The sequence below is a fragment of the Capra hircus genome, chromosome 14, assembly GCF_001704415.2.
Source record: "Capra hircus breed San Clemente chromosome 14, ASM170441v1, whole genome shotgun sequence".
NCBI classification, from domain to species: domain Eukaryota; kingdom Metazoa; phylum Chordata; class Mammalia; order Artiodactyla; family Bovidae; genus Capra; species Capra hircus.
Window position 1 is genome coordinate 17,862,859 of NC_030821.1, and position 26,120 is coordinate 17,888,978.

Consider the following 26,120-nt stretch of genomic DNA (forward strand, 5'->3'; position numbering starts at 1 on the left):
TTACTCAGATGGACTTATTTGCCCTGGGACCAATCAGCTGATTGCTTCGTAGGGACACAGAGGCACAAGAGTCAAGCATCAGTTACTAGAAGCATTACGCCAGAATATTTCCAAGCTGCCAAATTACTGGGAGGTGATGCCAGGAATGGAACTTGTAAATGTCAAGATTTCATGTAGCTATGATTAAAGATGATGGAAAGATATGAGATTTTGTCCAAAGTTATTGATATAAATAAAACTGGACAGTATAAGTTTTTTGTTTGAAGAGTTGTCACCCAAAAAACAGATTTATTTTGTATTGCTTCACAGGGTAGGAATATGACCAAAGGATAAGTTTTTGACTCAAAAATGAAAAAAAAAAAAAAAGTAAATAGCTCCTTCCCTTCAAGTATCTGAAAAGAAGTTGATTATTATTTTTTAATGATAACCAATATTTATCTGCTGGTAAAGAGAGAACTTAAACAATTTTCACTTAAGATGCCATTTCCTGGAGAAGGAAATAGCTACCCACTCCAGTATTCTTGCCTTGAGAATTCCATGGACAGAGGAGCCTGGCAGGCTACATTCCGGGGGCGGGGGGGGGGGGGTGGTTCGAAAAGAGTCAGACACAGCTGAGTGACTGTCACTTCCCCTAAGATGCCACTGTCTAGTTTTATTTTAAATCTGGCTGACATACCTCCATTTGTAATTATCTCTCTCCCCTACTACAGAGTAAGTTCTGAGAGTAAGCTGAGAATTTTGTCCTAATCATATCTGTATTCACAGAACATTACTTAGTACATAGCAGGCTCTCTGCTAATTAATTAAGTAACAATATTATAAAATATAGTTTAAAAGGTTGTAGTTCCATGAAGCATGTTTTGATTTAAGTGATATTTTGAATCTCAGAATAAGTTATAGTATTTAGTTGAACGAATAGCTATTCGTTTAGGAATTGCTGTTTTTCCATCTTATTTGCTTCAGTTTCTTCAAATTCCTGTCTTCCTTTCCCATTAACCAGATTGAATAGAACTTTCAACTGATAGAACTTTAAGTTCAGTTCAGTTCAGTCGCTCAGTCGTGTCCAACTCTTCGTGACCCCATGAACTGCAGCATGCCAGGCCTCCCTGTCCATCACCAACTCCTGGAGTTTACCCAAACTTATGTCCGTTGAGTCAGTGATGCCATCCAACCATCTCATCCTCTGTTGTCCCCTTCTCCTCCTGCCTTCAATATTTTCCAACATCAGGGTCTCCTTCAAATGAGTCAGCTTTCCGCATCAGGTAGCTAAAATATTGCAGTTTCAGCTTCAACATCAGTCCTTCCGATGAACACCCAGGACTGATTTCCTTTAGGATGGACCGGTTGGATCTCCTTGCAGTCCAAGGGACCCTCAAGAGCCTTCTCCAACAACACAGTTCAAAAGCATCAATTCTTCGGTGCTCAGCTTTCTTTATAGTCCAACTCTCACATCCATACATGACGACTGGAAAAACCATAGCCTTGAATAGACGGACCTTTGTTGGCAAAGTAATATGTCTCTGCTTCTTAATATGCTGTCTAGGTTGGTCATAACTTTCCTTCCAAGGAGCCAGTGTCTTTTAATTTCCTGGCTGCAATCACCATCTGCAGTGATTTTGGAGCCCCTCAAAATAAAGTCAGCCACCGTTTCTATTGTTTCCCCATCTATTTGCCATGAAGTGATGGGACCAGATGCCATGATGTTTGTTTTCTGAATGTTGAGCTTTCAGCCTACTTTTTCACTCTCCTCTTTCACTTTCATCAAGAGGCTCTTTAGTTCTTCTTCACTTTCTGTCATAAGGGTGGTGGCATCTGCATATCTGAGGTTAACATTAAGAAGTGACTCTAATAATATCTACTTACTTCAGAGTGCTCTGCATTAAACTACAGAATATTTTCACCTACATTATCTAATGCAGACCTTACCAAGTCCTCTGAGATAGACATGAGTTTTTATACATAGAGCAGGGAATACAAAGTATAGCACTGAAGTAGGTTTTGTACCTCAAGTTTGAACTTAATTTTGCTCCCAGCTATGAAATACTGGCAAGGTTAATATTTCAGAGATCTAGATTCTTCTTTATCTATAAAAACAGGATACAAATGCTTCACATCCTAGGGCTTCCCTGATGGCTCAGATGGTAAAGAATCTGCCTGCAATGCAAGAGACCTGGGTTCATTCCCTGGGTTAGGAAGATCCCCGGGAGAAGTGAATGGCTACCCACTCCAGTACTCTTGCCTGGAAAATTCCATGGACAGAGGAGCCTGGCTGGCTACAGTCTGCGGGGTCTCACAGAGTTGGACACGACTGAGCAACTAACATTTTCACTTCTTATGGGTATTAAGTTAGAAAATACATGACCACCTCTTGCAGAGACTCAAAAAACATACCTTTTTTGGTATGTTGCCAGGTTAGATTACTTGAAAATTTTTTCTCTATAAACTGCCTAGAAATATTGGTAAAGTATAACTAATATCCTATTAAATGCATAGCTGGGGTAGTAAGGGAAATTACCATGGGTCAAAATTAAGGAGTGTACTGAAAACCAGGGTGCTAAACATGAGCTAATGATGAGACAACTACAGGATGTGAATTAAGGATGTGGGTGATAAGAGCCACAGGGTACAGGAGGCAAAGCCTTGGACCCTCACAAAGTGAAAACGTGACACTGACACCCATACACACACTATGGTCCTTGAAGGGTACACACAAAGTGAAGTGGAGAGTGGGGGAAAATGTACGTATATACACCTACCAAGCCTAAGAAACAAAAACGAAGCTTGCTTGTCTTGGCTTATAGAGTGCGTGTGTGTGTGTGTGCGTGTGTGTGCGTGTGTGTGTGTGTGTGTGTGCAAGATTACACTTGTCAAATGAAGAAACTCCAAGATGACAAACTGGCATTAAAAATGTGCCTAGCAGAAGCACCACAGACAAAAATCTCACTAAAGAGCTCATAAGTCAAAATTACAAAACACACAAAGAAAGAATCCACCATGTCAGCAGAAATAATAAATAGAAGAATCAGTTCTCCCAAGAATTACAAATTGTGGAATTCCTGGATACCATAGCAGCCGGGCTCTAGGGTGGCTCCCATAAACACAGTGTCACCCAGCGTCATTCCCTCTCCTAACTCTCTCCCCCGAAGTGCGGGCATCACATATGGCTTGCTTCTTACCAACAGAATAAAGCAACAGTGGTGAGATTTATGTGCTTACGAGTACATGATTACATTACACGCTGGTATGTTACTTAATCCCAATTTTACTAAGAAACTCTCATCTTTGCTGTTTTTTGAGAAATGAGCTGCCACACTGTGATCTGCCATGTGGAGAGCACCACATGTCAGACAGCTGAAGCTAACAGCCAGCAAAAACCTGAGTCCTTATTCTGGTGACCTGCAAGGAGCTGAATGCTGCTACCCACCATGTGAGTACCGAAGCAGACCTTTCCCCAGCTGAGCCCCAGATGAGCAACCAGTGCTGGTCAATATCCTGATTTACAGCCTTGTGGAGGACCCAGCAAACCTGTGTCCAGATTCCTACCTGTATTAACTGCGAGGTAATAAATGTGTGCTGTTTAAGCCACAAAGTTATATTAATACTCTTACGCAGGAATAGATAACACAGCTACAGACTATGACACATGTTTAAAATGCTTCGAGATATAAAAGGAGAAATAAAAACATGAAGAAAAAGAAGACAAAAAGATAAAACAACAGGAAGGTTTAAAAACACAAGTAGAATGTCTAATTTGAAAAAAAAAAAAGCAGTTCCTTAAATGATTTAACTCAATGGATGGGTTAAACAGCAAATTGAAATCTGCTGAAGAAATAATACATGAACCAGACTACAGATCAAAGAAAATTGATCTAGTTTGGTTTATAACATATAACAGAGATGCTATAAGATGGAAAGACTTGAGAGATTAAGAGAGATATAGGATAGGCTGAAAAACACCACAATTGACCAAAGAATCCAGAGAACACATTGATCAGAGAACCCAGAAAAATGAAGTAGAAAGACTGAGAGAAATAATGGCCGAGAATTTTTCAGAATTGATGAAAGATACGATTCCTCAGATTCTAGAAATAACTTAGACTCAGGAAGGATAATCGTAGTAAATACATTGAGATAACATGTAGAACTCCCCAAGGTCAAAGGGAAGATTATAAAAGCAATGATAAAAAATCCTCCCTCAGAGGAGCAACAGCAAACTCTTCAATAATAGCAATAGAAAAACCATGACACAGAATAATATCTGCAAATTGCTAAGAGAAAACTGCCCACCTAGAAGTCTATATTCAGCTAAATGATCAATGAGAGAATAGACATTTTCAGACAAACAAAACCTGAGAGATATTTTACCACTAGGAAATCCTAACAAAAAACCTACTAAAAGCTATTGTTCAGAAATCAAACCCAAACGAAGGAATGTGACGCAAAAAACAAAAGTAAGCAAGAGATCTGTGTGTGAATAAATCTACACAGCATTGGCTGTAATCAAAAATATAGTCAAGACTACTTGGTGGGTATAAGACAAATTAATATATAATATTCTGATCACTTTGCTATATACCTGAAATATCATAAACTATACTTCAATAAAAAATGTGTTACCCTGGTGTTCAATTCAAGACAAAAATCTCACATTGCTGCAAGAATATCTTTATATTAAATAGTACTGTGTGGTAAAAGTGCTGTGGATTTACCTAGCAATCCTCTTATTCATCACTTCCATTTCATTCTTATCTACTCTCTTTACTCATTAGTTCCTACAATTTCCAAATAACTTTTCTCCTATGCTTTTTACTGTTTTTTCTCTCTTCATCCTTCCCATTGATTTTTAATTTTGAACATGTTTGTGTGTGTGTATGTGTAAACATTTATAATACTTCTGCATCATACAAGTTTACTAAATTTTTAAAAATCTCAATGTATATGCTATGGAAAGTGGTAATTTTTAAGCGTGTAGTTTTTGTTAGGACACGGTTTCTTTTAAAGAGTTCTACAAAGATGGAAGAAGCTACAAAAGACAGCGGAGCTGAGATCCACTTTATTCTATCGTAGTGGTCTGTCACCGAAGCAAGTTGTTGTCATTTAGTCACTTACAAGTCATGTCTGACTCATCTGCAACCCCATGGATTGTAGCCTGCCAGGCTGCTCTGTCCACAGGATTTCCCAGGCAAGAATACTGGAATGGGTTGCCATTTCCTTCTCCAAGGGATCTTCCAGACCCGGAGATTAAACCCGAGTCTCCTGCGTTGCAGGTGGATTCTTTACTGCAGAGGCCCAAGGGAAGCCCTACTGAAGCAAGCATGCGATGTTAAAGAAAGCTGTAGGATTACTGGTGGCAGCAATCTGGGCTCCAAACCTTGGCAGCGACAGACGGTCCCCTGGAAAGTTGTTGCTGGGATCAAAGACTGTATCTCTGAATCCTTGTAGTGATTCCCATCCCTCTTGCCAAGATCATTTCATTCGGTTTCTAACTGAACTATGCTATCTTGAAGCTGTGCTGCAATGAAACCTTCAGGATGTGCCCAAGACTGTAGTTCAAACTCTTGGACCATAGCTAGTCATGCTAAATCACTGTCACTGACCTCCCATCTAGTTTGCCTACAGATATTTCTCCAATACTTCTTGAGGTAATAAAATTTCAAGGTAAGTAATTTGCTGATCAGCAAACAGAAAAGCATGTAAGTCTTTTATAATCAACTCTTGGTCTCTTACTATACAGTTTGTCAGATGTATAAAAACCAAATTCACAGCAACTTTAACACGGTGCCAACTATTCTGCCATTGGCATGATCAATCCAAAGATCTGTATTGTAAATGTACCCTGAAGGAAGTTATACAGCATTTTTATTTTTGAATAGAAAGAAACAAATGCTGTTTCATATTGTGAAACAAATCTATATAGGGTTATGGTATTAGAAGCAATTCTTACATCTGGAGACACAGAAATCTTGGATAATTAAAACCTAAACCAATTTAGACAGCTGCTCCACTAACAGAAAAATAAAATAGCCACAGATGAAAAAAAGCAAGCAAGTCAAAAAGATCACATGATTTGCTCCTTTTATTTCTCCCAATTAAACTAAAACCAATGTCTCCATCACTCTCCTCCACCCACTCTGTTTTGGTTCCTCAAAAGAGACGCTAGAGAAGGATAAAAAGTTTACTTGCGCCTTGATCCCCAAACAGAGTAACCCAATCTCAGAATAACCAAAATTTGAGTGTATCTTGTTTCACAATCATTTATAGCTGGTTGAATACCATTACAAAGAATTAACATCTACCAAACTGAAACAGAACTTCCACTCAGACAAGTATATGGAAATACTGTGATTACAACAGCAACAGAAAAACCTCCTCACCTGAGCAGCTGATGATTTTTGGAAGAGCAAGTTTTGTAGTAGTGAAAACATAATAAAAATAACAGGTGGCACTTTAACTGTCAGGGCAATAGGTTAGGGGAAGAAGGATAAGCAGAGAGTTACAGGTGAAGCATTAACAAGCAGAAGAGCCAACTGTGTGGTCCCAGAAAATGGTGCTGGCGAATTAGAGAGAGAATTTCATGATGTCATGGGGCCAGGTCTGGGCCGCGTAGGAACTGAAGCCCTTATTCTTGTGGTAAAAAAGTACAAAGCTCTGTCAGCTGATGTATAAAACATCATTGTTAATGCCAAAGTCAGGATGGTGGCGGTAACAACAAATTCCTAGCAGTACTCTCTGATGTTCTGAACAGGATTATAGTAAGATAATAAACAATGTGACAAAGCTAATCTCCTCAGCATTGTTCAGAGAAAGTTCCTCTATAATAAGGTTATTTCAGAATTAGAAGAATCGCTTAAGTGGAAATCAGACATAGAAGAGATTAGCAGTTTTCTAGGCTTGATGACCTCTCTCCATAAAGGATCAGGAGAGCCTAAGAATAAAAACTGAAAAGACAAGTTCGCTTAGGTCATAATTTTATTCCCTTTCCTTTCGCCCCAAAAAAGTGGCTATTGTTTCTCTCTCTCTGCAGAGAATCCTGTTCTTCATCCTCTATTTTGCTTTCAAGAGGTCTAATGATGCTCTTTTCTCCAGCTCTGAGTCTCTGTCTTATATGGTGTGTAGCACAGAGGCCCAGGTAATGACAGGGCTGTGATGACACAAGGAGTCAATTGACATCCCTTCCCCCTCATTAGACAGGCCAACAGCCTAAGTGTCTCCAACAGCTGACTGCTGCAGGAACCTCACAGAGTAGCTTCAGGTAACGCCTCTGCTCCCAGTCACTTCAATAATTCATTACAAGTCCCCTCTCGGGGTTCTCTTTTAAGTCACTCACAACCAAAGCAAAAAGACATACTTTAGAAAAAAAGATAACATGTTATTTACTGGAAGAACAATTAATCGGCAGCAAAGAGAAAATAAGGCAAACCAAATAAAATATTGATAGATAAAACTGAGAGTCTACAAATCTGACTATAAAACAATATTCTGCTGATATTTAAATAAAGTAATTCAATGGAAACAATTTAACCACTGCCTTTTCGCCCTCACTCCTAGATTTCTCTTATTTGAGGCTGGATGAAACTTTTCATTTCTGTGCTCTGGGAATGTCACATTGAAGCAACATTATTTACTACTTACTTGAGCTTGCTTGCATACTTTAAAAGGGTGAAGGGTTTCTTGGTAGAAAAGCTGATGATAAGCTTGTAGGTCAAACCAAAAGTACACACAGTTCTTCCACAACTGCAGATGGAAAAGGTACATAAATTATTACCACCATTATTAAAACTCTAAAAAGCCCTAATTTCAAATACAAGTAATCATTTAGCTCTTTGCTGTTACTATAAATCAGGTTCAGTTTAAGATGTTTCATCTTCTATCACAAACAGGCAACACACAAAATATGAGTCCTGTCACTAAATTATATTTTTGCATATATGCTTCTCACGTAATTGGTCATTTAAAAAGTTAAGTGTTCTAGTAAATAAAGAGTAATCACATATCTCCAGCATGAAACTAAAATCTGAAAGCATCTTTATATACATGGCAAATGTATATCATATCAGAAGTAAAAGCTACTCTAATAACTTAGCTAATGAAATACTTATCATCTGAACAAAATAAAGGCTGTTGTGATGACTAAGAAACAAAACAAAAAGCCTTGAAATAAGTTTCTCACTATTCACTGCAACTGTAATTGCTAGAGTTACTAAAAATAAAAATTGAGGGACTGATAGAAATTAGCTCTAAAGTTAACATATATTACATTGAAATAAAGTTACATGAAAGTAATCAATTGTTAATAATGCAGGTCAATCCTTATCTATCTGTACTTTTCTTTGTAATTTTAGTAGGATAGTGAACCAAAGAGAATTATAGCTAAGATATTTACATTTTTACTAGATAATTTAGCATGAAATTTCTTACAAGAAGAAATGGGAATTTTAAAATGAAATATAATTACTTGACATTAAATTATTTCAATCTCTCATTTTAAATAAAAGTAGAAAATCAGATTTAAAATAACTATTTTCTACCTTGTTCCCTGAGTTCTCACAGAATTTAGTAAAGAAGAATCCAGCTCTATTTTCTACATACAAAGATTGCAACAAATTCTCCATGTCAAATCCTCCCAAGGCACCATCGCCCATGGTTTTAATCTAGATAACAAAACAGAAGTGAATTATTCACCCAGAAACATTGTAATTTTTTTATGACATTGTACAACAACAGAGTTTCACAAATTCTGCCAGGCTGTCATTTCCCCACTGGACTATTTTATTTTTGTACCATATATGTAATTAATGCAGTATGTTGCATCTGACTGTCACACAAAATTTGTTTACAGAGCCAACTCTAGCTGCAGAGCTCATTCTATTATAAACCAATCTGATTTCAAACTTAATGTTAAACTGACTTCCCAACCTCAACTATTTTCATATTTCAGGCACAGTGATACCATTTTAGGAGTCTTCCAAATCTCCGTTGGTGGCCTCTTTCCTACATGTTTACTGTTATTTTGGCCTTGAGTTGCTGCTAAGAGAGTTATAAAAAGAAATATCTTCAAGGCCTCTCAGGGCTACCCATTAACTGTCCTTATGAGGTCCCTCTCTGGACAGTCTCACCCCGTAAGGTCATGGCCTTCAAGTGGAAAGGCAGTATAAATTCTCATAAAACTTTGCTATTTATGGGCTTCTCTGCCAACAATGCTGGCAAGCCTAACACCGTTTCTGAAACATAGGAAACTGGCTATTTCTCCAAGCACAAGAGTAATTCTAAAATAAGAAAGGGTATCCAGTATTCACATGAGCTCTTTGCTATTTGTTGTGTGAAACTCGCACTTCCTTATAATAAGACAACTGTGGCATGGGTGATTTAGGGTTTAAGTCGGGTTCTTGCTCTTGCTTTATAATCTCCCTATATTCCCCTACATTACAAATTCTGAGGTAAAAATTTAATGATTTTATGATGTTTAACCATTGGCATTCCAAAACTAAAAAGTCATTATTTGGGTAAGAAAAATACTAAATAGAAGAAAAGAAGACTTGTTTGCTTAGAATAAAATAAATAGTACAAAATTATATGTAAGTGTTCAGACAATATTAGGACTACCAAGGTTTCTACCTAAAGTGTAACTGTTAGAGAATGTAAAATTTTCATTTAGAACTGGTGTGTTAAATCCACATTGTCAAGGTAACTATAGTCTGGAAATATTGAGCTTTATAAAAATTTTAAGCTTCTAAAATATAACATGAAATTTCCTAGAGGTTCTTATTTTGTATCTGAGGTGTGATTATACCAAAACAAGAACATGACTATTTTTGAAAACAGTAATCAATGGAGTATATAGGAACATGGTACTACAAAAGGAAATAGGAAGTTTTTGTATAAGAATGTGATGTTTGGTAGAAACCAACACAATACTGTAAAGTAATTATCCTTCAATTAAAAATAAATAAGTTTTAAAAAAGAAACTTTTTGTATAAAAATCCTTTTGGAAGTAAAAAATAAATTTTTGTTCAATAAAGAAAAAATTATTATGGTAAATAAATAAAAATTCTCTAGAGTCAGGGGACATTGATTAGGTAAAATGAAGAGTCAAATTAGTCCTCCAATTACTTACCAAAGGTTCTTCTGTATAGGTATATCTTCTATCCAGCTGGGGCTTCAGACATTCAGAAATGTCAGTAAAAGATGTTAAACGAATAACTTTGCTGCTTTCTGACATGTGCCTTGACCTAAATTATAGGGATGAGAGCTAATTAGTCAATCAACAAATACTTTAAGCACCTTTGGTATACTTGTCCTAAATCTTAGGAGTGCTTCTAAGCATTGTGGGAACTAGTAAAAAAAAAAAAATGTATATATATATATATATATATATATATATATAAGCATCAAGTCCAGCCCTCAAGAGAAAGTTGAGAAAATGAGGTATAGTCATACAGAAAAATGACTCTCAATAAGATAAATGCTGGTTGAATGGGTTTGTGAATGTATCACAGATGCCAAATGTCTGGGATGGATAATAAAACTATGGGCGTGTAAGAATGAGAAGGCCCTTGGAGCTATGTTAGTAATTAAAGAAAGGAGATTTTTTTCCTGAATAACTAGTGGAAGATACATTCTCTCTGTGTGTAAAGGGGTTCTTCAGATGGGGAGAATAGTGAGCAACATATGAAGGTAAACAGAGAAAGTCTTGTTTAAAACGCAGAAAGTTGACTAATTTTCTTAGGGCAAGAGGACACTAAAAGCTAAACTACATACCAAACACTGTGCCAGAAATAATTCATATGAATATATTTAATCCTCATAACAGGTGGGTCTCATAAGGGTTTATATGTGGTAGCTTGAGATGAGATAACGGAAGACTCTGGAGTTAGACTAATGACTTTGGACCTTATCTTTTTATATTTTCTCATCCAGTTCCCTCTCCCACAGGCCAATGCAATCATTCCAAACCTCACTTTCCAGTTCCATAAAACATGCTTCTTCCAACTCATCAATCTCCCTCAACTCTAACCCACCAGCAGGTTACTTTGCAGTTTCTTCTCAGACAAAATGTAGGTACAACATGCTTCAGTTTCCCCTCCCTCATGTAGCAGACACTATTAATCGACCAGCTAACTCAACACGCATGTCCAGCAACATGATTCTATCACAAGCACCATGAGATACTAAAAAAGCTAAATATTCACTTAAAAAGATGCCAGGGAAGGACAAGTGGTTGTATAACCCAGCTGTGACTAATGAGATAAAAAATTAAGTCTGCTGGGGAGTTTCTATGAAAGCCTGCTTTCCCTACTACAGGGAGAGAATTAATAGATACTGCCCCCTTCCCTCTTTATGATTTGAAAGCCTGATGTCAGGATCTGTGACTCTACTGACTGCAAAGGAATGGCCAAGAGCATTACAAAGATTTAAGCCTTAATACTCCTGATCTGGTGAATCGACACTGGCAGTTGCTTACACTCAGATTTCTTGTTCTGTGAAAAAAAAATTAGTCAAAGTTTTCTAAGCCACTGTTGATCAACTTTTCTGTTATCTGCAGCTAAAAGCATTTCAAATTTATCTATCAACAAATATATCCATCAATACCCATCCTTGACTTCCCTGGTAGCTCAGATGGTAAAAGCGTCTGCCTACAACGCGGGAGACCCGGGTTCAATCCCTAGGTTGGGAAGATCCTCTGGAGAAGGAAATGGCAACCCACTCCAGTACTCTGGCCTGGAAAATCCCATGGATGGAGAAGCGTGGTAGGCTACAGTCCACGGGGTCGCAAAGAGTCGGACACGGCTGAGCTACGTCACTTTCACTTTCATACCCATCCTTATTTCCATTCTGACTCAGGAAGAACTGTCCTATTTCGCCGCCAAAGTAGCCTCACTGCCTTGGTATCTAAGCCCCTCTCTCTGCTGGCCTTGGAAAAGAGAGGCACAGAGCGTAGATGAGGGATCGCCCGGCGTTGGGGGAGGGGAGAATGGCTGCTAGTGACACGGAGCTGCTTTTTCAGGAGATGAGTTGTTTTGCAATTATATAGTAATGATAGTTTTATAACCATGTAAACATAACTAAAAACCACTGAATTTTATACCTGAACGTGATTAAAATGGTGAATTTTACAACAGGTAAATTTTCTCTCAATAAAAAAGAGTAAACGTGAGGTAATAAATCACTAAACAAAGAACTATCCACCAGCAGACCCCACACCAAAGTTAATACCAAAGGGTATATTTTCAGGCTGAAGGAAAAGAATTCCATTTGAAATAAAGAACAATGAAAAGGGCAAATAGATGGGCAACTCTAAATGAATTTTTAAAGTATACTATGTTAAATAAGCAGAATATTATTAGGAGTATTTTGAGTTCTCATATTTGAGAAATATTACTAGTCTCAAGAGTTCTGCTCTTAATTTAGAGTATGCATAGGAGTATAACTCTAATATCTCTCCCTGAAATATAAGAACCCATGTGAAAAAAGAAAAGTATTCATTTTCAATTTCTATTTAATCTTTAAATCCTTCAAACATCTTACCATTGCAGAAAAGCACTGGGACACAGAAAGCCACACTTACCCTTTCTCAATCACATCCTTAGAAGAAACTGGATTCGAAGACTCACTCTTCCAAGGTTTATAAACTGCTGTCTTTACTCTAGGTGATTTCTTGGGAGATTTAGGAAGTTGTAGTAAACTGGATTCTTCTTTCTAAAAAGTAGTAAGTTGATGAACAAAGTGAAAAATGGGCCAAGTGGGGGAAAATGGACAGAGAATAAAGCACATTCTCCATAGATACCTCAAATTTATTCTGATCACTAGAGGACTTCTTCCCTCACTCTATCACCTACTATGCTATGTTTAAGAAGGAGAATGAAAATATTTTTATTTTTAATTCTTAACTATTAAATATTCTTATTCCTCCCTCAAACTCCAACTTTAAAACAGCTAGCAGGCTGAAATCTCTAGACCTATTTAGAGCATTTTAAAAGACCAAAGGTCCCCCACTATTGTGAAAGACTCTTTCCTGGAGGAAGAACTGAGTGCTGTGTGTATGTGTACATGTGTGTATATGTGTGTTTGTGTGTGTGTGTGAGCAAATGTATGTGTTGTGGAGTGGGGAATGCAGGTAGCAGGCTGGGAAAAGACTTGTGGAAACCATTGGTCCATAAGAGGCTCTATCTTAGACTAGTTCCTTCCGTTTTTGGACATTTTATTTTTATGGGTATCATTCCCATTCTTAAATGGTTTTTGTAGTAAAAGTTAATTATTTAAATCTAGAACATGAGAAGCTACACACATGATGCAAAAAAGCAGAAACACCTAAATGTCCAGAGAGGAGAAAGAAACAATTATATACATGCATGGATGCATATTTTCATATGTATAAATGTAATGTTATATACTATTTTAAAGTAAGGATTACCAAAATTATAACACCTGGAAAAATACTAATGAAGATGTTACATTACCAGAATCCAAAAATATAAAGGTATTAAAATCAAAAATTCACAAAAACCTAAGAGAAAATAAGTTAACAATTGTCTAGAAGTAGATGAGATCACAGTGACTTGTCTCTTTGTTTCAAAACTTGTCTAAGTTTCCAAATTTACAGCTTTATTATTTTTAATGCAATGCTTTTATTTATTTAATATTTATTTATTTGACCACATTGGGTCTTAGTTGTGGCATGCACGATTTTTGATCTTCATTGCAGCATGCAGGATCTTTAGCTGCAACATGCAAATTCTTGTCTGCAGCATGTGGGATCTAGTTCCATGACCAGGGACCAAACCTGTGTCCCCTGCATTGGGAGTGTGGCATCTTAGCCACTAGACCACCAGGTAAATACCAAGTTTTACTATTTTTATAATTTGAAAAACAAAACCAAAAAAAATCACTTCCTATATGTCAGCTTCAATTAGAATGTAATATATGCTGCTGGAAAGCAAGAAATATATTTGTGATGCTTTACTATCCAGAACAAACAATAAAATCTTATATGCATTCCAGCTACTAATAATTTTTAAAGAATTCTATAAACAAAATTAATTACTTATGTGCAGAATACATCATGCAAAATGCTGCGCTGGATGAAGTACAAGCTGGAATTAAGATTGCCGGGAGAAATATCAATAACCTCAGATACACAGATGACACCACCCTTATGGCAGAAGGCAAAGAAGAATTAAAGAGCCTCTTGATGAAAGTGAAAGAGGAGAGTGAAAAACCTGGCTTAAAACTCAACATTCAGAAAACTAAGATCATGGCACCCGGTCACCATCACTTCATGGCAAATAGAAGGGGAAACAGTGAGAGACTTTATTTTGGGGGGCTCCAAAATCACTGCAGATAGTGACTGCAGCCATGAAATTTAAAGACGCTTGCTCCTTGGAAGAAAAGCTATGACCAACGTAGACAGCATATTAAAAAGCAGAGACATTACTTTGCCAACAAAGGTCTGTCTAGTCAAAGCTATGGTTTTTCCAGCCGTCATGTATGGATGTTTGAGAGCTGGACTATAAAGAAAGCTGAGTACTGAGAAGGCTGAGCGCCGAAGAATTGATGCTTTTGAACTGTGGTGTTGGAGAAGACTCTTGAGAGTCTCTTGGATTGCAAGGAGATCCAACCAGTCCATCCTGAAGGAGATCAGCCCTGGGATTTCTTTGGAAGGAATGATGCTAAAGCTGAAACTCCAGTACTTTGGGCCACCTCATGCGAAGAGTTGACTCACTGGAAAAGACTCTGATGCTGGGAGGGATTGGGGGCAGGAGAAGAAGGGGACGACAGAGGATGAGATGGCTAGATGGCATCACTGACTCGATGGACGTGAATCTGAGTGAACTCCAGGAGTTGGTGATGGACAGGGAGGCCTGGCGTGCTGCGATTCATGGGGTCACAAAGAGTCGAACACTACTGAGCGACTGAACTGAACTGAACTGTGGGGTTGGAGAAGACTCTTGAGAGTCCCTTGGACTGCAAAGAGATCCAACCAGTCCATCCTAGAGGAAATCAGTCCTGAATATTCATTGGAAGGACTGATGCTGAAGGTGAAACTCCCAATATTTTGGCTACTTGATGCGAAGAATGGACTCATTGGAAAAGACCCTGATGCTGGGAAAGATTGAATGTGGGAGGAGAAGGGGATGACAGATGAGATGGTTGGATGGCATCACCAACTCTATGGACATGGGTTTGAGTAAGCTCTGGGAGTTGGTGATGGACAGGCAAGCCTGGCACACTGGAGTCCATGGGGTCGCAAAGAGTCAGACACGACTGACCAACTGACCTGAGACTGATATTTTGCATATAATGTCCTAGGTATCAGGGCTCACATCTGTTTTAGTAATTTGGAACACAGCATGACATTAAGCAACACTCTGTAAATAAGTGGAACCACAGGAGACTGGGCTTATTAAAAGTGTATCATACAAAAGTGGTCAAATTCACAGACACAAAGTAGAATGGTGGTTACCAGGGGATGCAAGAGGGGTTGATGAATGGTTATATAGTTTCAAACTTGCAAGGTAAAATAGTTCTGAAGATCTGTTACACAACAATACAAATATATTACTACTGCAATGTACACTTGAAAATGGTTAAGATGATAAATTTTGTCATGTGCTTTTTGTTATTGTTGTTCAGTCCTTCAATTCTGTCCAACTCTTTGTGACGCCATGGACTGCAGCATGCTAGGGTTCCCTGTCCTTCACCAATTCTCAGAGCTTGCTCAAACTCATGTCCCTTGAGTCAGTGATGATCCAACCATCTCATCCTCTGTCGTCCCCTTCTCCTCCTGCCTTCAATCATTCCCAGCATCAGGGTCTTTTCAAATGAGTCAGCTCTTTGCATCAGGTGGCCAAAGTATTGGAGTTTCGGCCTCAACATCAGTCCTTCCAATGAACACCCAGGACTGATTTCCTTTCGGATGGACTGGTTGGATCTCCTTGCAGTCCAAAGGACCCTCAAGAGTCTTCTCCAACACCACAGTTCAAAAGGATAAATTCTTCAGTGCTCAGCTTTCTTTATGGTCCAACTCTCACATCCATACATGACTACTGGAAAAACCATAGCTTTGACTAGATGGATTTTTGTTAGCAAAGTATTGCCATTATGCTCTGCTTATTAATACACTGTCTAGGTTTGTCTAGGTTTGTCACAACTTTTCTTCCAAGGAGCAAGCGTCTTTTAATTTTATGGCTGCAGTCACCATCTGAAGTGATTTTAGAGCCCCAAAAATAAAGTCTGTCACTGTCTCCATTTTTTCCCCATGAACCAGATGCCATGATCTCTGTTTTTTGAATGTTGAGTTTTAAGCCAGCTTTTCACTCTCCTCTTTCACTTTTATCAAGAGCCTCTTTAGTTCCTCTTTGCTTACTGCCATTAGAGTGGAATCCTCTGCATATCTGAGGTTACTGATATTTCTCCCAGCAATCTTGATTCTAGCTTGTGCTTCATCCAGCATGGCATTTCACATGATGTACTCTGCCTATAAGTTAAATAAGCAGGGTGACAATATAAGACTTGATGTACTCCTTTCCCAATTTGGAACCAGTCTGTTGTTCCATGTCTGGTTCTAATTCTCGTTTCTTGACTTGCATACAGATTTCTCAGGAGGCAGGTAAGGTGGTCTCGTGTTCCCATCTCTTTAAGAATTTTCCACAGTTTGTTGTGATCCACACAGTCAAAGGTTTTCACATAGTCAATAAAGCAGTAGTAGATGTTTTCCTGGAACTCTCTTGCTTTTTCGATGATCCAACGGATGTTGGCAATTTGATCTCTGGTTCCTCTGCCTTTTCTAAATCCAGCTTGAACATCTGGAAGTTCTCGGTTCACATACTGTTGAAGCCTTGCTTGGAGAATTTTAAGTATTACTTTGCTACTGTGTGAGATGAGTGCAATTGTGCGGTGGTATGAACATTCTTTGGCATTGCCTTTCTTTGGGATTGGAATGAAAACTGACCTTTTCCAGTCCTGTGGCCACTGCTGAGTTTTCCAAATTTGCTGGCATATTGAGTGCAGCACTTTCACAGCATCCTCTTTCAGGATTTGAAATAGCTCAGCTGGAATTCTATCACTTCCACTAGCTTTATTCATAGTAATGCTTCCTAAGGCCCAATTGACTTCACACTCCAGGATGTCTGGCTCTAGGTGAGTGATCACACCATCATAGTTATCTGGGTCATGAAGATCTTTTTTGTGTACTTCTTCTGTGCATTCTTGCCACCTCTTCTTAATCTCATCTGCTTCTGTTAGATCCATACCGTTTCTGTCCTTTACTGTGCATAACTTCACGTGAAATGTTCCCTTGGTATCTCTAATTTTCTTGAGGAGATCTCTAGTCTTTCCCATTCTATTGTTTTCCTCTATTTCTTTGCATCTCTATTTCACTTAGGAAGTCTTTCTTATCTCTCCTTGCTATTCTTTGGAACTCTGCATTTAATTGGGTATATCTTTCCTTTTCTCCTTTGCCTTCCACTTCTCTTTTCTCAGCTCTTTGTAAGGCCTCCTCAGACAACCATTTTGCCTTTTTGCATTTCTTTTTCTTGGGGATGGTTTTGGTCACAGTCTCCTGTACAATGTTAAGAACCTCTGTACACAATTCTTCAGGCACTCTGTCTATGCGATCTAAACCCTTGAATCTATTTGTCACTTCTACGGTACAATCCTAAGGGATTTTATTTAGGTCATACTTAATGGCACACTGGTTTTCCCTATGTTCTTCAATTTAAGTCTGAATTTGGCAATAAGGAGTTCATGATCTGAGTCACAGTCAGCTCCCAGTCTTGTTTTTGCTGACTGTATAGAGCTTCTCCATCTAAATCAATATGATTTTGGTATTGACCATCTGGTGATGTCCATGTGTAGAGTTGTTTCTTTTGTGGCTGGAAGAGGGTGTTTGCTATGACCAGTGCGTTCTCTTGGTAAAACTCTGTTAGCCTTTGCCCTGCTTCTTTTTGCATTTCAAGGTCAAACTTGCCTGTTACTCGAGGTATCTCTTGACTTCCTATTTTTGTATTCCAGTCCCCTATGATGAAAAGGACATCTTTCTGTGGGGGTTTTTTTTTTTTTTTTGGTGTTAGTTCTAGGAAGTCTTATAGGTCTTCATAGAACCATGCAACTTCAGCTTCTTTGGCATTAGTTGTAGAGGCATAGAGTTGGATTACTGTGATTACTGAATGGTTTGCCTTGGAAATGAACAGAGATCATTCTGTCATTTTGAGATTGCACCCAAGTACTGCATTTTGGACTCTTTTGTTGACTATGAGAGCTACTCCATTTCTTTTAAGGGATTCTTGCCCACAGTAGTAGCTATAAAGGTCATCTGAATTAAATTTGCCCATTCCCATCCATTTTAGTTCACTGATTCCTAAAACGTCAACATTCACTCCTGCCATCTCCTGTTTGACCACTTCCAATTTGCCTTGATTCACGGACCTAACATTCCAGGTTTCTATGCAATATTGCTCTTTACAGCACCAGACTTTACTTTCACCACCAGACACATCCACAACTGGGCGCTGTTTCCACTTTGACTCAGCCTCTTCACTCCTTCTGGAACTATTTCTCCACTCTTCTCCAGTTCCATATCTGGTCACCTTCCAACCTGGGGAATTCATCTTTCAGTGTCATATCTTCTTGCCTTTTTACATTGTTCATGAGGTTCTCAAGACAAGAATGCTGAAGTGGTTTGCCAATCCCTTATGCAGTGGAGCACGTTTTGTCAGAACTCTCCACCATGATCCATCCGTTTGGGTGGCCCTACACGGCATGGCTCATAGTTTCTTTGAGTTAGACAAGGCTGTGATCCATGTGCTTTTACCACTATAAAAAGCTTTCTAAATATAAAAAAAAAATTTTAAGTGTATTATACTTAAAATTAAAGGATGGCCCAAGTTAGTATTTTTGAGCTTTCTGGCTTGGGAGAAAGCTAGAAAAGTAGCCTGAAAGAAAAAAAAAAATCTTTTCTTTTGATAGAAAAAAAATACTGTCAAAAGGGCATAGTAGAACTGGGGGCGGGTAAAGGAGCTGTTCCATATCATGACTGAGATGGTAGATACACAATGTATATATTTGTCAAAAATTTCAGAACAAAAAGGTGAATTTTACTTTGTATAAAAGATATTCTAACTTTTAAAATAGGAAAAATATAGAAAATAGAATCAAGTTCCTTTGCTTACACTGTTTTCTGCCAAGGAGAAACAGAATGAGATCAAAATGAGTTACCCAACTAGAAAACACTGATGGTAACCTGTGTGGTGATGGCACTCAGAAAGCCAAGTGTGCTCACTACACTAGTCTCTAAGATTTGTATTAACCTGGTGACTGAGTCACAAAGTCACAGGGGCTAACAAGGAAGCTCGGTTGATCAGTTAAGTGACACACAAAAAGGCCCTGGGGGCAAAGAGGTCAGAAAAGTGTCTACATAATGGCTAAGAAACCATTAGTTCACTATAATGACACTAACTCAAGGTGTGGACCACAGGCCAGCAGGAAGAGCATCACCTGGGAGCAAGCTTGTTAGACATGCAAATCCTTGGGCCCCACCCCAGACCTACTGAATCTTGATCTTTAGGAGGAGCCCTGAAGAACAAGTTCTAACAAGTTCTTCAGGTGACTCACTGAAGCTTGAGAAGCACTAACTTGTAGTGGTGCTTTGCAGCAAATCACCTAGGAATCTTATTAAAATATAGGTTCTAAAATGTGACTCTAGGGACTTCCCTGGTGAGCCAGTGGTTAAAAATCCACCTTCCAATGCAGGGGACATGGGTTAGCTCCCTTGTCAGGGAACTGAGATACCGCATGCCACACGATGAGGCCAAAAATAATAATGTTCAGGCAGGATGAGAACCTCAATTTTAAGCCAAACTCCAGATTTTAGAGAGTGACTCTCACCTGGTCTGGTGATGGACAGGGAATCCTGGTGTGCTGCAGCCCACGGGGTTGGAAAGAATTGGACACAGCTTAGCGACTGAACTAAATGTACTCAGCCTGTATCAATTAAATCTGACTCTCTGAAGGTGGGACCCAGGCATCAGTATGTCTAAAAGCTCTCTGTGATTCTAGAATGCATACAGGGTTAAGAAACCACTGACAGAAAAACTGTAAGGTATTTGCAGGTCTAAAGCACTACTTGTAGAAGCAGAATTTTAAAAGTCACATTATACATCTTCCTGACTTTTAAAAATAAGATATCTTAATCACAAAGTAATCATTTTTGAAGGGGTCGTGTGTGACTATGGTCAATAACACAACATTCTGTGACACCTTTAAAGGCTAGAAAGATTAAGAAGGCTCTTTACGTCTGAAATGTATGTCTTAGCTACATTTATTACATCTCTGTGCCAAAGCACATAGGGTTATTTACTTCTTCTCCGTAAATTTGGTTTTCTTCTCTTTGTGGACTTTTCCTATTTTTTGTCCTATCTTATTCTTCCCTATTGTGAAAATAATGCTCACCATTTCTAATTTTGCCGTTGCTATTTTTCACTCGTTTGTTCAGTTTATACTTATTAAGCGCCAGGCACTATTCCAGGCACTGAGAGAAAGCAGTTAACAAAGAAAAGTCCCTTATATTCTGGTAGGAGGTGAAAGACAATAAACATAAATCAGCATGGTCTTGAGTATGATGAGGCAAAATAAGGTAGAGCAGACAGCTTGGATAGTAATCTGTGCTGGCCTGCACAGCGTGCTTACGTGGAAGAATCAAGGGCAGCCTCTCTGACTAAGTGATACCAGGGCAGACACCGAGGTGTGTGAGGGGCGACCACACACGTATCTGGAGGAAGAGTGCTCCAGTTGAAGGGAAAGAGCAAGTGCAACACTCTCAGGTGTCTGTTTGGTGTGTTCCAGGAACAGCATGGAGTGGTGCAAGCTAGAGAAGAATGCTAGGAAATAAGGCCAGGAAGCTAGCAGGGCCATGGACAGCTGCATAAAGACTCTAGCCTGTATTCTGACTGAAAGAGGAGGCCACTACGGAGTTTTGAGCAAGTAAGCGACATGATCGTGCATGTTCAAAAATCACATTGGCAGACTGGTAAAGAACGAACCATAGATTTTCTTATTTCCTAATTGCTGCAGCATGTACATGAACAAAAACCAGAGAAAAAAAAAATTAAAAGCTTATGATAAAACTTCAGGGCAAGTGTACAAAACCCAAGCATCGACAAGTTTTAGTACAAACTTAAGAGATCAAAGTATTGCTGGACAACCTACCTGCATCTCAGATAACTGTGGAATGCAAGATTTGGGTCTTAACGGCAAGAGGGTTGCCATTTGTGGGAAAGGGTCAACATCCTTCCTTGGTTGCTCTTGACGAAGGTGCCAGAATTTCAGTTCAGCACTAGCATGTTTTGTTGAGGAGGTATGAGTAACACAGAATCTTGGTGCCCTAGTTAGAGGAAAAAAAAATTTAAGATTAATCTAGGCAATAAGCCTCAAAAATCAGAACATATAATATGTGTTCACAATGATCAGTCTTGCCACATCCCTTTTCTAATAATTTCTTCTTCTTTTCCTGCTCCCTATCCTCTCCCCGCAATGTTATGTGTGTGTACGTGTGTGTTATCTATCATATCTATCCATCTATCTATGTATCTCTCAAAAGAAAAGTGGGCAAAGAAGATACACAGGGAACTTATGAAAGCTGAAATCCAAATGACCACTAAATATTGAAAAGTTATCAACATCAACAATAATCAGGGAAATGCAAATTAAAAACACCAAACACCAATGACATACCAAATACACAGCCAAAAATTTAAGAATCTCACACTATCAAATGTTATCATGAATTTGTAATAATAAGTACTCTCATATTCTATTGGTGTGAGTGCAGTTGGTACAACTATTTTGGAAAAGGGGGTATGCGTACAGCATTGCTTGTAATTGTAAAAAGAGAAAATGACACAAATTTTTTTAAACAATAAATAATCTATGGTATGTTGATGCAGTGGAATACTGTATACAACAGCGAAAATTGATAAAACTCTCAATACAGTTACAGTTAGATCAGTCATGTCTGACTCTTTGTGATGCCATGGACTACAGCCCACCAGTCTCCTCTGTCCAAGGAATTTTCTAGGCAAGAATACTGGAGTGGGTAGCCATTTCCTTCTCCAGGGGATCTTCCTGACCCAGGGACCAAATCTAGGTCTCCCACACTGCAGGCAGATTCTTTACGGTCTGAGCCACAAGGGAAGCCTGTAATGTTGACAGAAGACACAAAAGAAGGCAGGCAACACGATTCCATTTTTATAAAGCTGTAGAGCAGGAAGATAAAAATACATGTTTAGGGATTTATTTGCATACATGGTTGGTAAAACTGCAATGAAAAGTAAGGTGGTAATCACAAGTCCAGAAAGTGACTACCTCCAAGTGCATGGAGGATGGGGTAACCAGCAAGGCACCTTCAGGGGTCTTCACAATGCTTTATTTCCCAACCAACATGGTGGGAAATACATGAGTATTTGTTTATACTTAGGTTTTTAATTTTAAAGAATACACAGGATTTAGCTAGATCAAGAAAAAAGGTAAGAAAGGATTCTGGGAAAATGGCAATGTCAGCAATATTGTTTTTCTACATCTCTGAATCCCTTCATAAAATCAGACAGCATGACTAGATAGCAAAACCAAAAACTCATGGACAATGTTTAGAATAACACGTGTTAATGTGACGAGGTATCCCACAACCCCAATATACAGGCAGTGGGTACAAAAGATCAGCCACAAGACCTGTATGACATCGGTGTGTGGGCCACAAGAGGAAGGAAGTGCCTGATGCTGGCCCTAAGAATGGAGGGGCACCAAAAGAGCCAGAAGGCACAGGCGGCCTGTTTGAGGTTAGCAGTTGAGATGGAAGGGTTTCTGCTCTCTCCAGCCTGAGCTGAGTGCACACACATGTCCATCACATTTCTACTTACCAACAATGAACAACTGGAAAGTCAAAATAACAAAATGGATGAACTACAATAGGTGCAACAATTTGGATGCATTTATGCTTCAGTGGCAGTGTGCTGACCAACAGAAGTCAGGCTCAAAAAGTTAATCCTGTATAATTACATGGCATTCTAAAAAAAGACAAAAATACAGCGACAAACAACAGATCAGTGGTTGCCAGGGGTGAAGAGAGGAGGAAGAGTCTGATGACAAAAGGGCTCTGAGAGTCTCCTAAAGTGATGTTTGCGTGCTGACTGTCATGTGCATCTGTACAGTTTGCTTTACTGTATGTTAATGTAAAATATAGAAAAGAAGAGGAAAAACAGCCTTTTCAATAGATGAATCGATATCCATAAGAAAAAAATAAACCAAAACTGAACCTTGACCTAAACCTCACACCCTATATAAAAATTAACTCAAAATAGGCTATGGATCTAAATTAAAACATAGAATTGTAAGATTTTTAAAGAACAGCACAGGAGAAAATCTTCCAAATATAGCACTGGGCAAAGAGTTCTCAGGCTTGACACCATAGGCATCATCCATGAAAGTGAAAGTGTTAGTCCCTTAGTCGCGTCCAACTCTTTGTGACCCCATGGGCTGTAGGCCGCCAGGCTCCTCTGTCCATAGAATTCTCTAGAGAAGAATGCTGGAGTGGGCAGCCATGCCCTGGTTTCCCTAGTGGCTCACACAGTAAAGAACCTGCCTGAAATGCAGGAGACCCAGGTCTGATCCCTGGGTTGAGAAGATCCCCTGGAGAAGGGAATGGCAACCCACGCCAGTATTCTTGCCTGGAGAATTCCACAGACAGAGGAACCTGTCAGGCTACGGTCTATGGGTCATAAAGAGTCATTCAGACAGGACTGAGCCACTAACACTATAAAAACTAAAAACAGATTATATGACCCACTAATCTCATTCCTGGACTTTAATTCCAGAGAAAGGAAGATTTATGTTCATGCAGAAATCTGTACATGAATGTTCACAGCAGCTTTGTTAGTAACATCAAAAGACTGAAAACAATCCTTATGTCCCTCAATGGGAGACTGAATGTGTAACATCCACACAACAGAATACTACTCAGTAATGAAGAACAAAACAACTTGGATGCATCTCAAAGGAATTATCCTGAATGAAAAAATAATCCCCAAAGATTACATATTATATTATTTCATTTATATAATAGATGAGTAGTTTTCCAGTAATTATGAGAAAGGGGGAGGGTAAGAGGCAGACATGGTTATAAGAGAGCAATACAAAGGGATGCATGTGGTAATATAACTGCTCTGTATCTTGACTGTAATGGCAAGTGCATGTGACAAAACTGTATACAGAGAAATAAATTATGAGAAACTGGCAAAATATGAAAAAAGATTGTTAAGCTTTATCAACGTCAATTCCATCACTGCAGTACTGCACTACAGTTAAGCAAGATGTTACCACTGGGGCGGGGCTGGCAGGGAACTGGGTAACAGGTATACAGGATCTTTGTGTAATTCCTTACAACTTCATATGAATCTATCATTCTCTCAAAACAAAAAAGTTAAAATAAGAAAAGGAAAGCTTCTACTATATTTTTTGTAATGCTTTTTAAGCTAGGTGGTGTGTATATAGGTGCATATTATAATTTATACCTTTCTGCCCTTCTTAAATATTTAAGAACAGAAATTTATACAGAGAAAAACAACATTCTCCCTCTATATGGGAAAATACAAAGTATACAAGTAATCTGCAATACCTAGATGGGAGATAATCGAGAGACAGAGGCAAGGGGCAAATCATGATGACCTCATTTGTTAACTTAAGGAATTTGAACCTCACACTGAAAGCTTGGGGGTAACTAGTGAAAGCCTTAAAGCAGGGAAGTGACATCATCAGATCGATCACGGCCACAGTGGACAGCTCCCTGATCCTCAGATAGCACGCATTTCCTTCACGAGGCCCATGCTCTTCTCCATGCTTCTCGAGTCCCTCGAGTCCCAGGTGAAATACTACCTCTTCTCCGTGTCCTGCGCGTCTACCACACTTGCCTTCAGTACACTCATTTCACACGTAGGTTCCTCCCACTGGTCTAGGACCACTAGACTTGACTATGTTTTACCCTTGTACCCTTAGCACAGCACTTGGCTCACAGGAAGTGTTCATGGAATGTTTACTGAGAGGATAAATCTAACTTGAGCTATTGTACATGTATGCACATGCACACAAACACACACACATCAATTTGAAGAGATACTGAGCATAAGAGGTGAAGTGTAGGAGAATACATTCACAAAGTTAACATGGAGTTAAAACCCATCTTGTAACAGAGAAATATCAATAACCTCAGATATGCAGATGACACCACCCTTATGTTAGAAAGTGAAGAAGAACTAAAGAGCCTCTTGATGAAAGTGAAAGAGGAAAATGAAAAAGTTGGCTTACAACTCAACATTCAGAAAACTAAGATCATGGCATCTGGTCACCATTACTTCATGGCAAATAGATGGGGAAACAATGGAAACAGTGAGAGACTTTATTTTTGGGGCTCCAAAATCACTGCAGATGGTGACTGCAGCCATGAAATTAAAAGACGCTTGCTCCTTGGAAGAAAAGCTATGACCAACCTAGACAGCATATTCAAAAGCAGAGATATTACTTCGCCAACAAAGGTCCGTCTAGTCAAGGCTATAGTTTTTCCAGTGGTCATGTATGGATATGAGAGTTGGACTATTAAGAAAGCTGAGCACCCGAGAATTGATGCTTTTGAAATATAGGGTTGGAGAAGACTTTTTAGAGTCCCTTGGACTGCAAGGAGATCCAACCAGTCCATCCTAAAGGAAATCATTCCTGAATATTCATTGGAAGGACTGACACTGAAGCTGAAACTCCAAGACTTTGGCCACCTGATGCAAAGAACCAACTCACTGGAAAAGACCCTGATGCTGGGAAAGATTGAGGGCAGGAGAAGGGGACGACAGAGGATTATATGGTTGGATGGCATCACCGACTGGATGGACATGAGTTTAAGTACGCTCTGGGAGTTGGTGATGGACAGGGAAGCCTGGCGTGCTGCAGTTCATGAGGTTGCAAAGAGTCGACACGACTGAGCAACTGAACTGAACTGCAAGTCCCTCAAACACCAACATTATCTAAAGGATAGGTACTTTAAAGAAGGCCGAAGATAATATAATAATCTTGTCATTTAAAATTCCCAT

The 26,120-nt window shown here is 38.9% G+C and overlaps 1 protein-coding gene across 5 annotated transcripts in view; it reads right to left on the reverse strand.

The window, feature by feature from the left end:
• Positions 1–26,120, reverse strand: part of RGS22 (regulator of G-protein signaling 22) — a 138,694-nt gene that overhangs the window by 62,874 nt on the left and 49,700 nt on the right. For all 5 annotated transcript variants that reach the window (XM_018058297.1, XM_018058299.1, XM_018058296.1 and 2 more), the window contains 5 exons: positions 21,202–21,376; positions 12,566–12,696; positions 10,115–10,229; positions 8,529–8,651; positions 7,633–7,734 (listed from right to left, as the gene is read on the reverse strand). In XM_018058297.1, the coding sequence (XP_017913786.1) occupies positions 7,633–7,734; positions 8,529–8,651; positions 10,115–10,229; positions 12,566–12,696; positions 21,202–21,376 (646 nt within the window). The remainder of the gene's footprint in view (positions 1–7,632; positions 7,735–8,528; positions 8,652–10,114; positions 10,230–12,565; positions 12,697–21,201; positions 21,377–26,120) is intronic.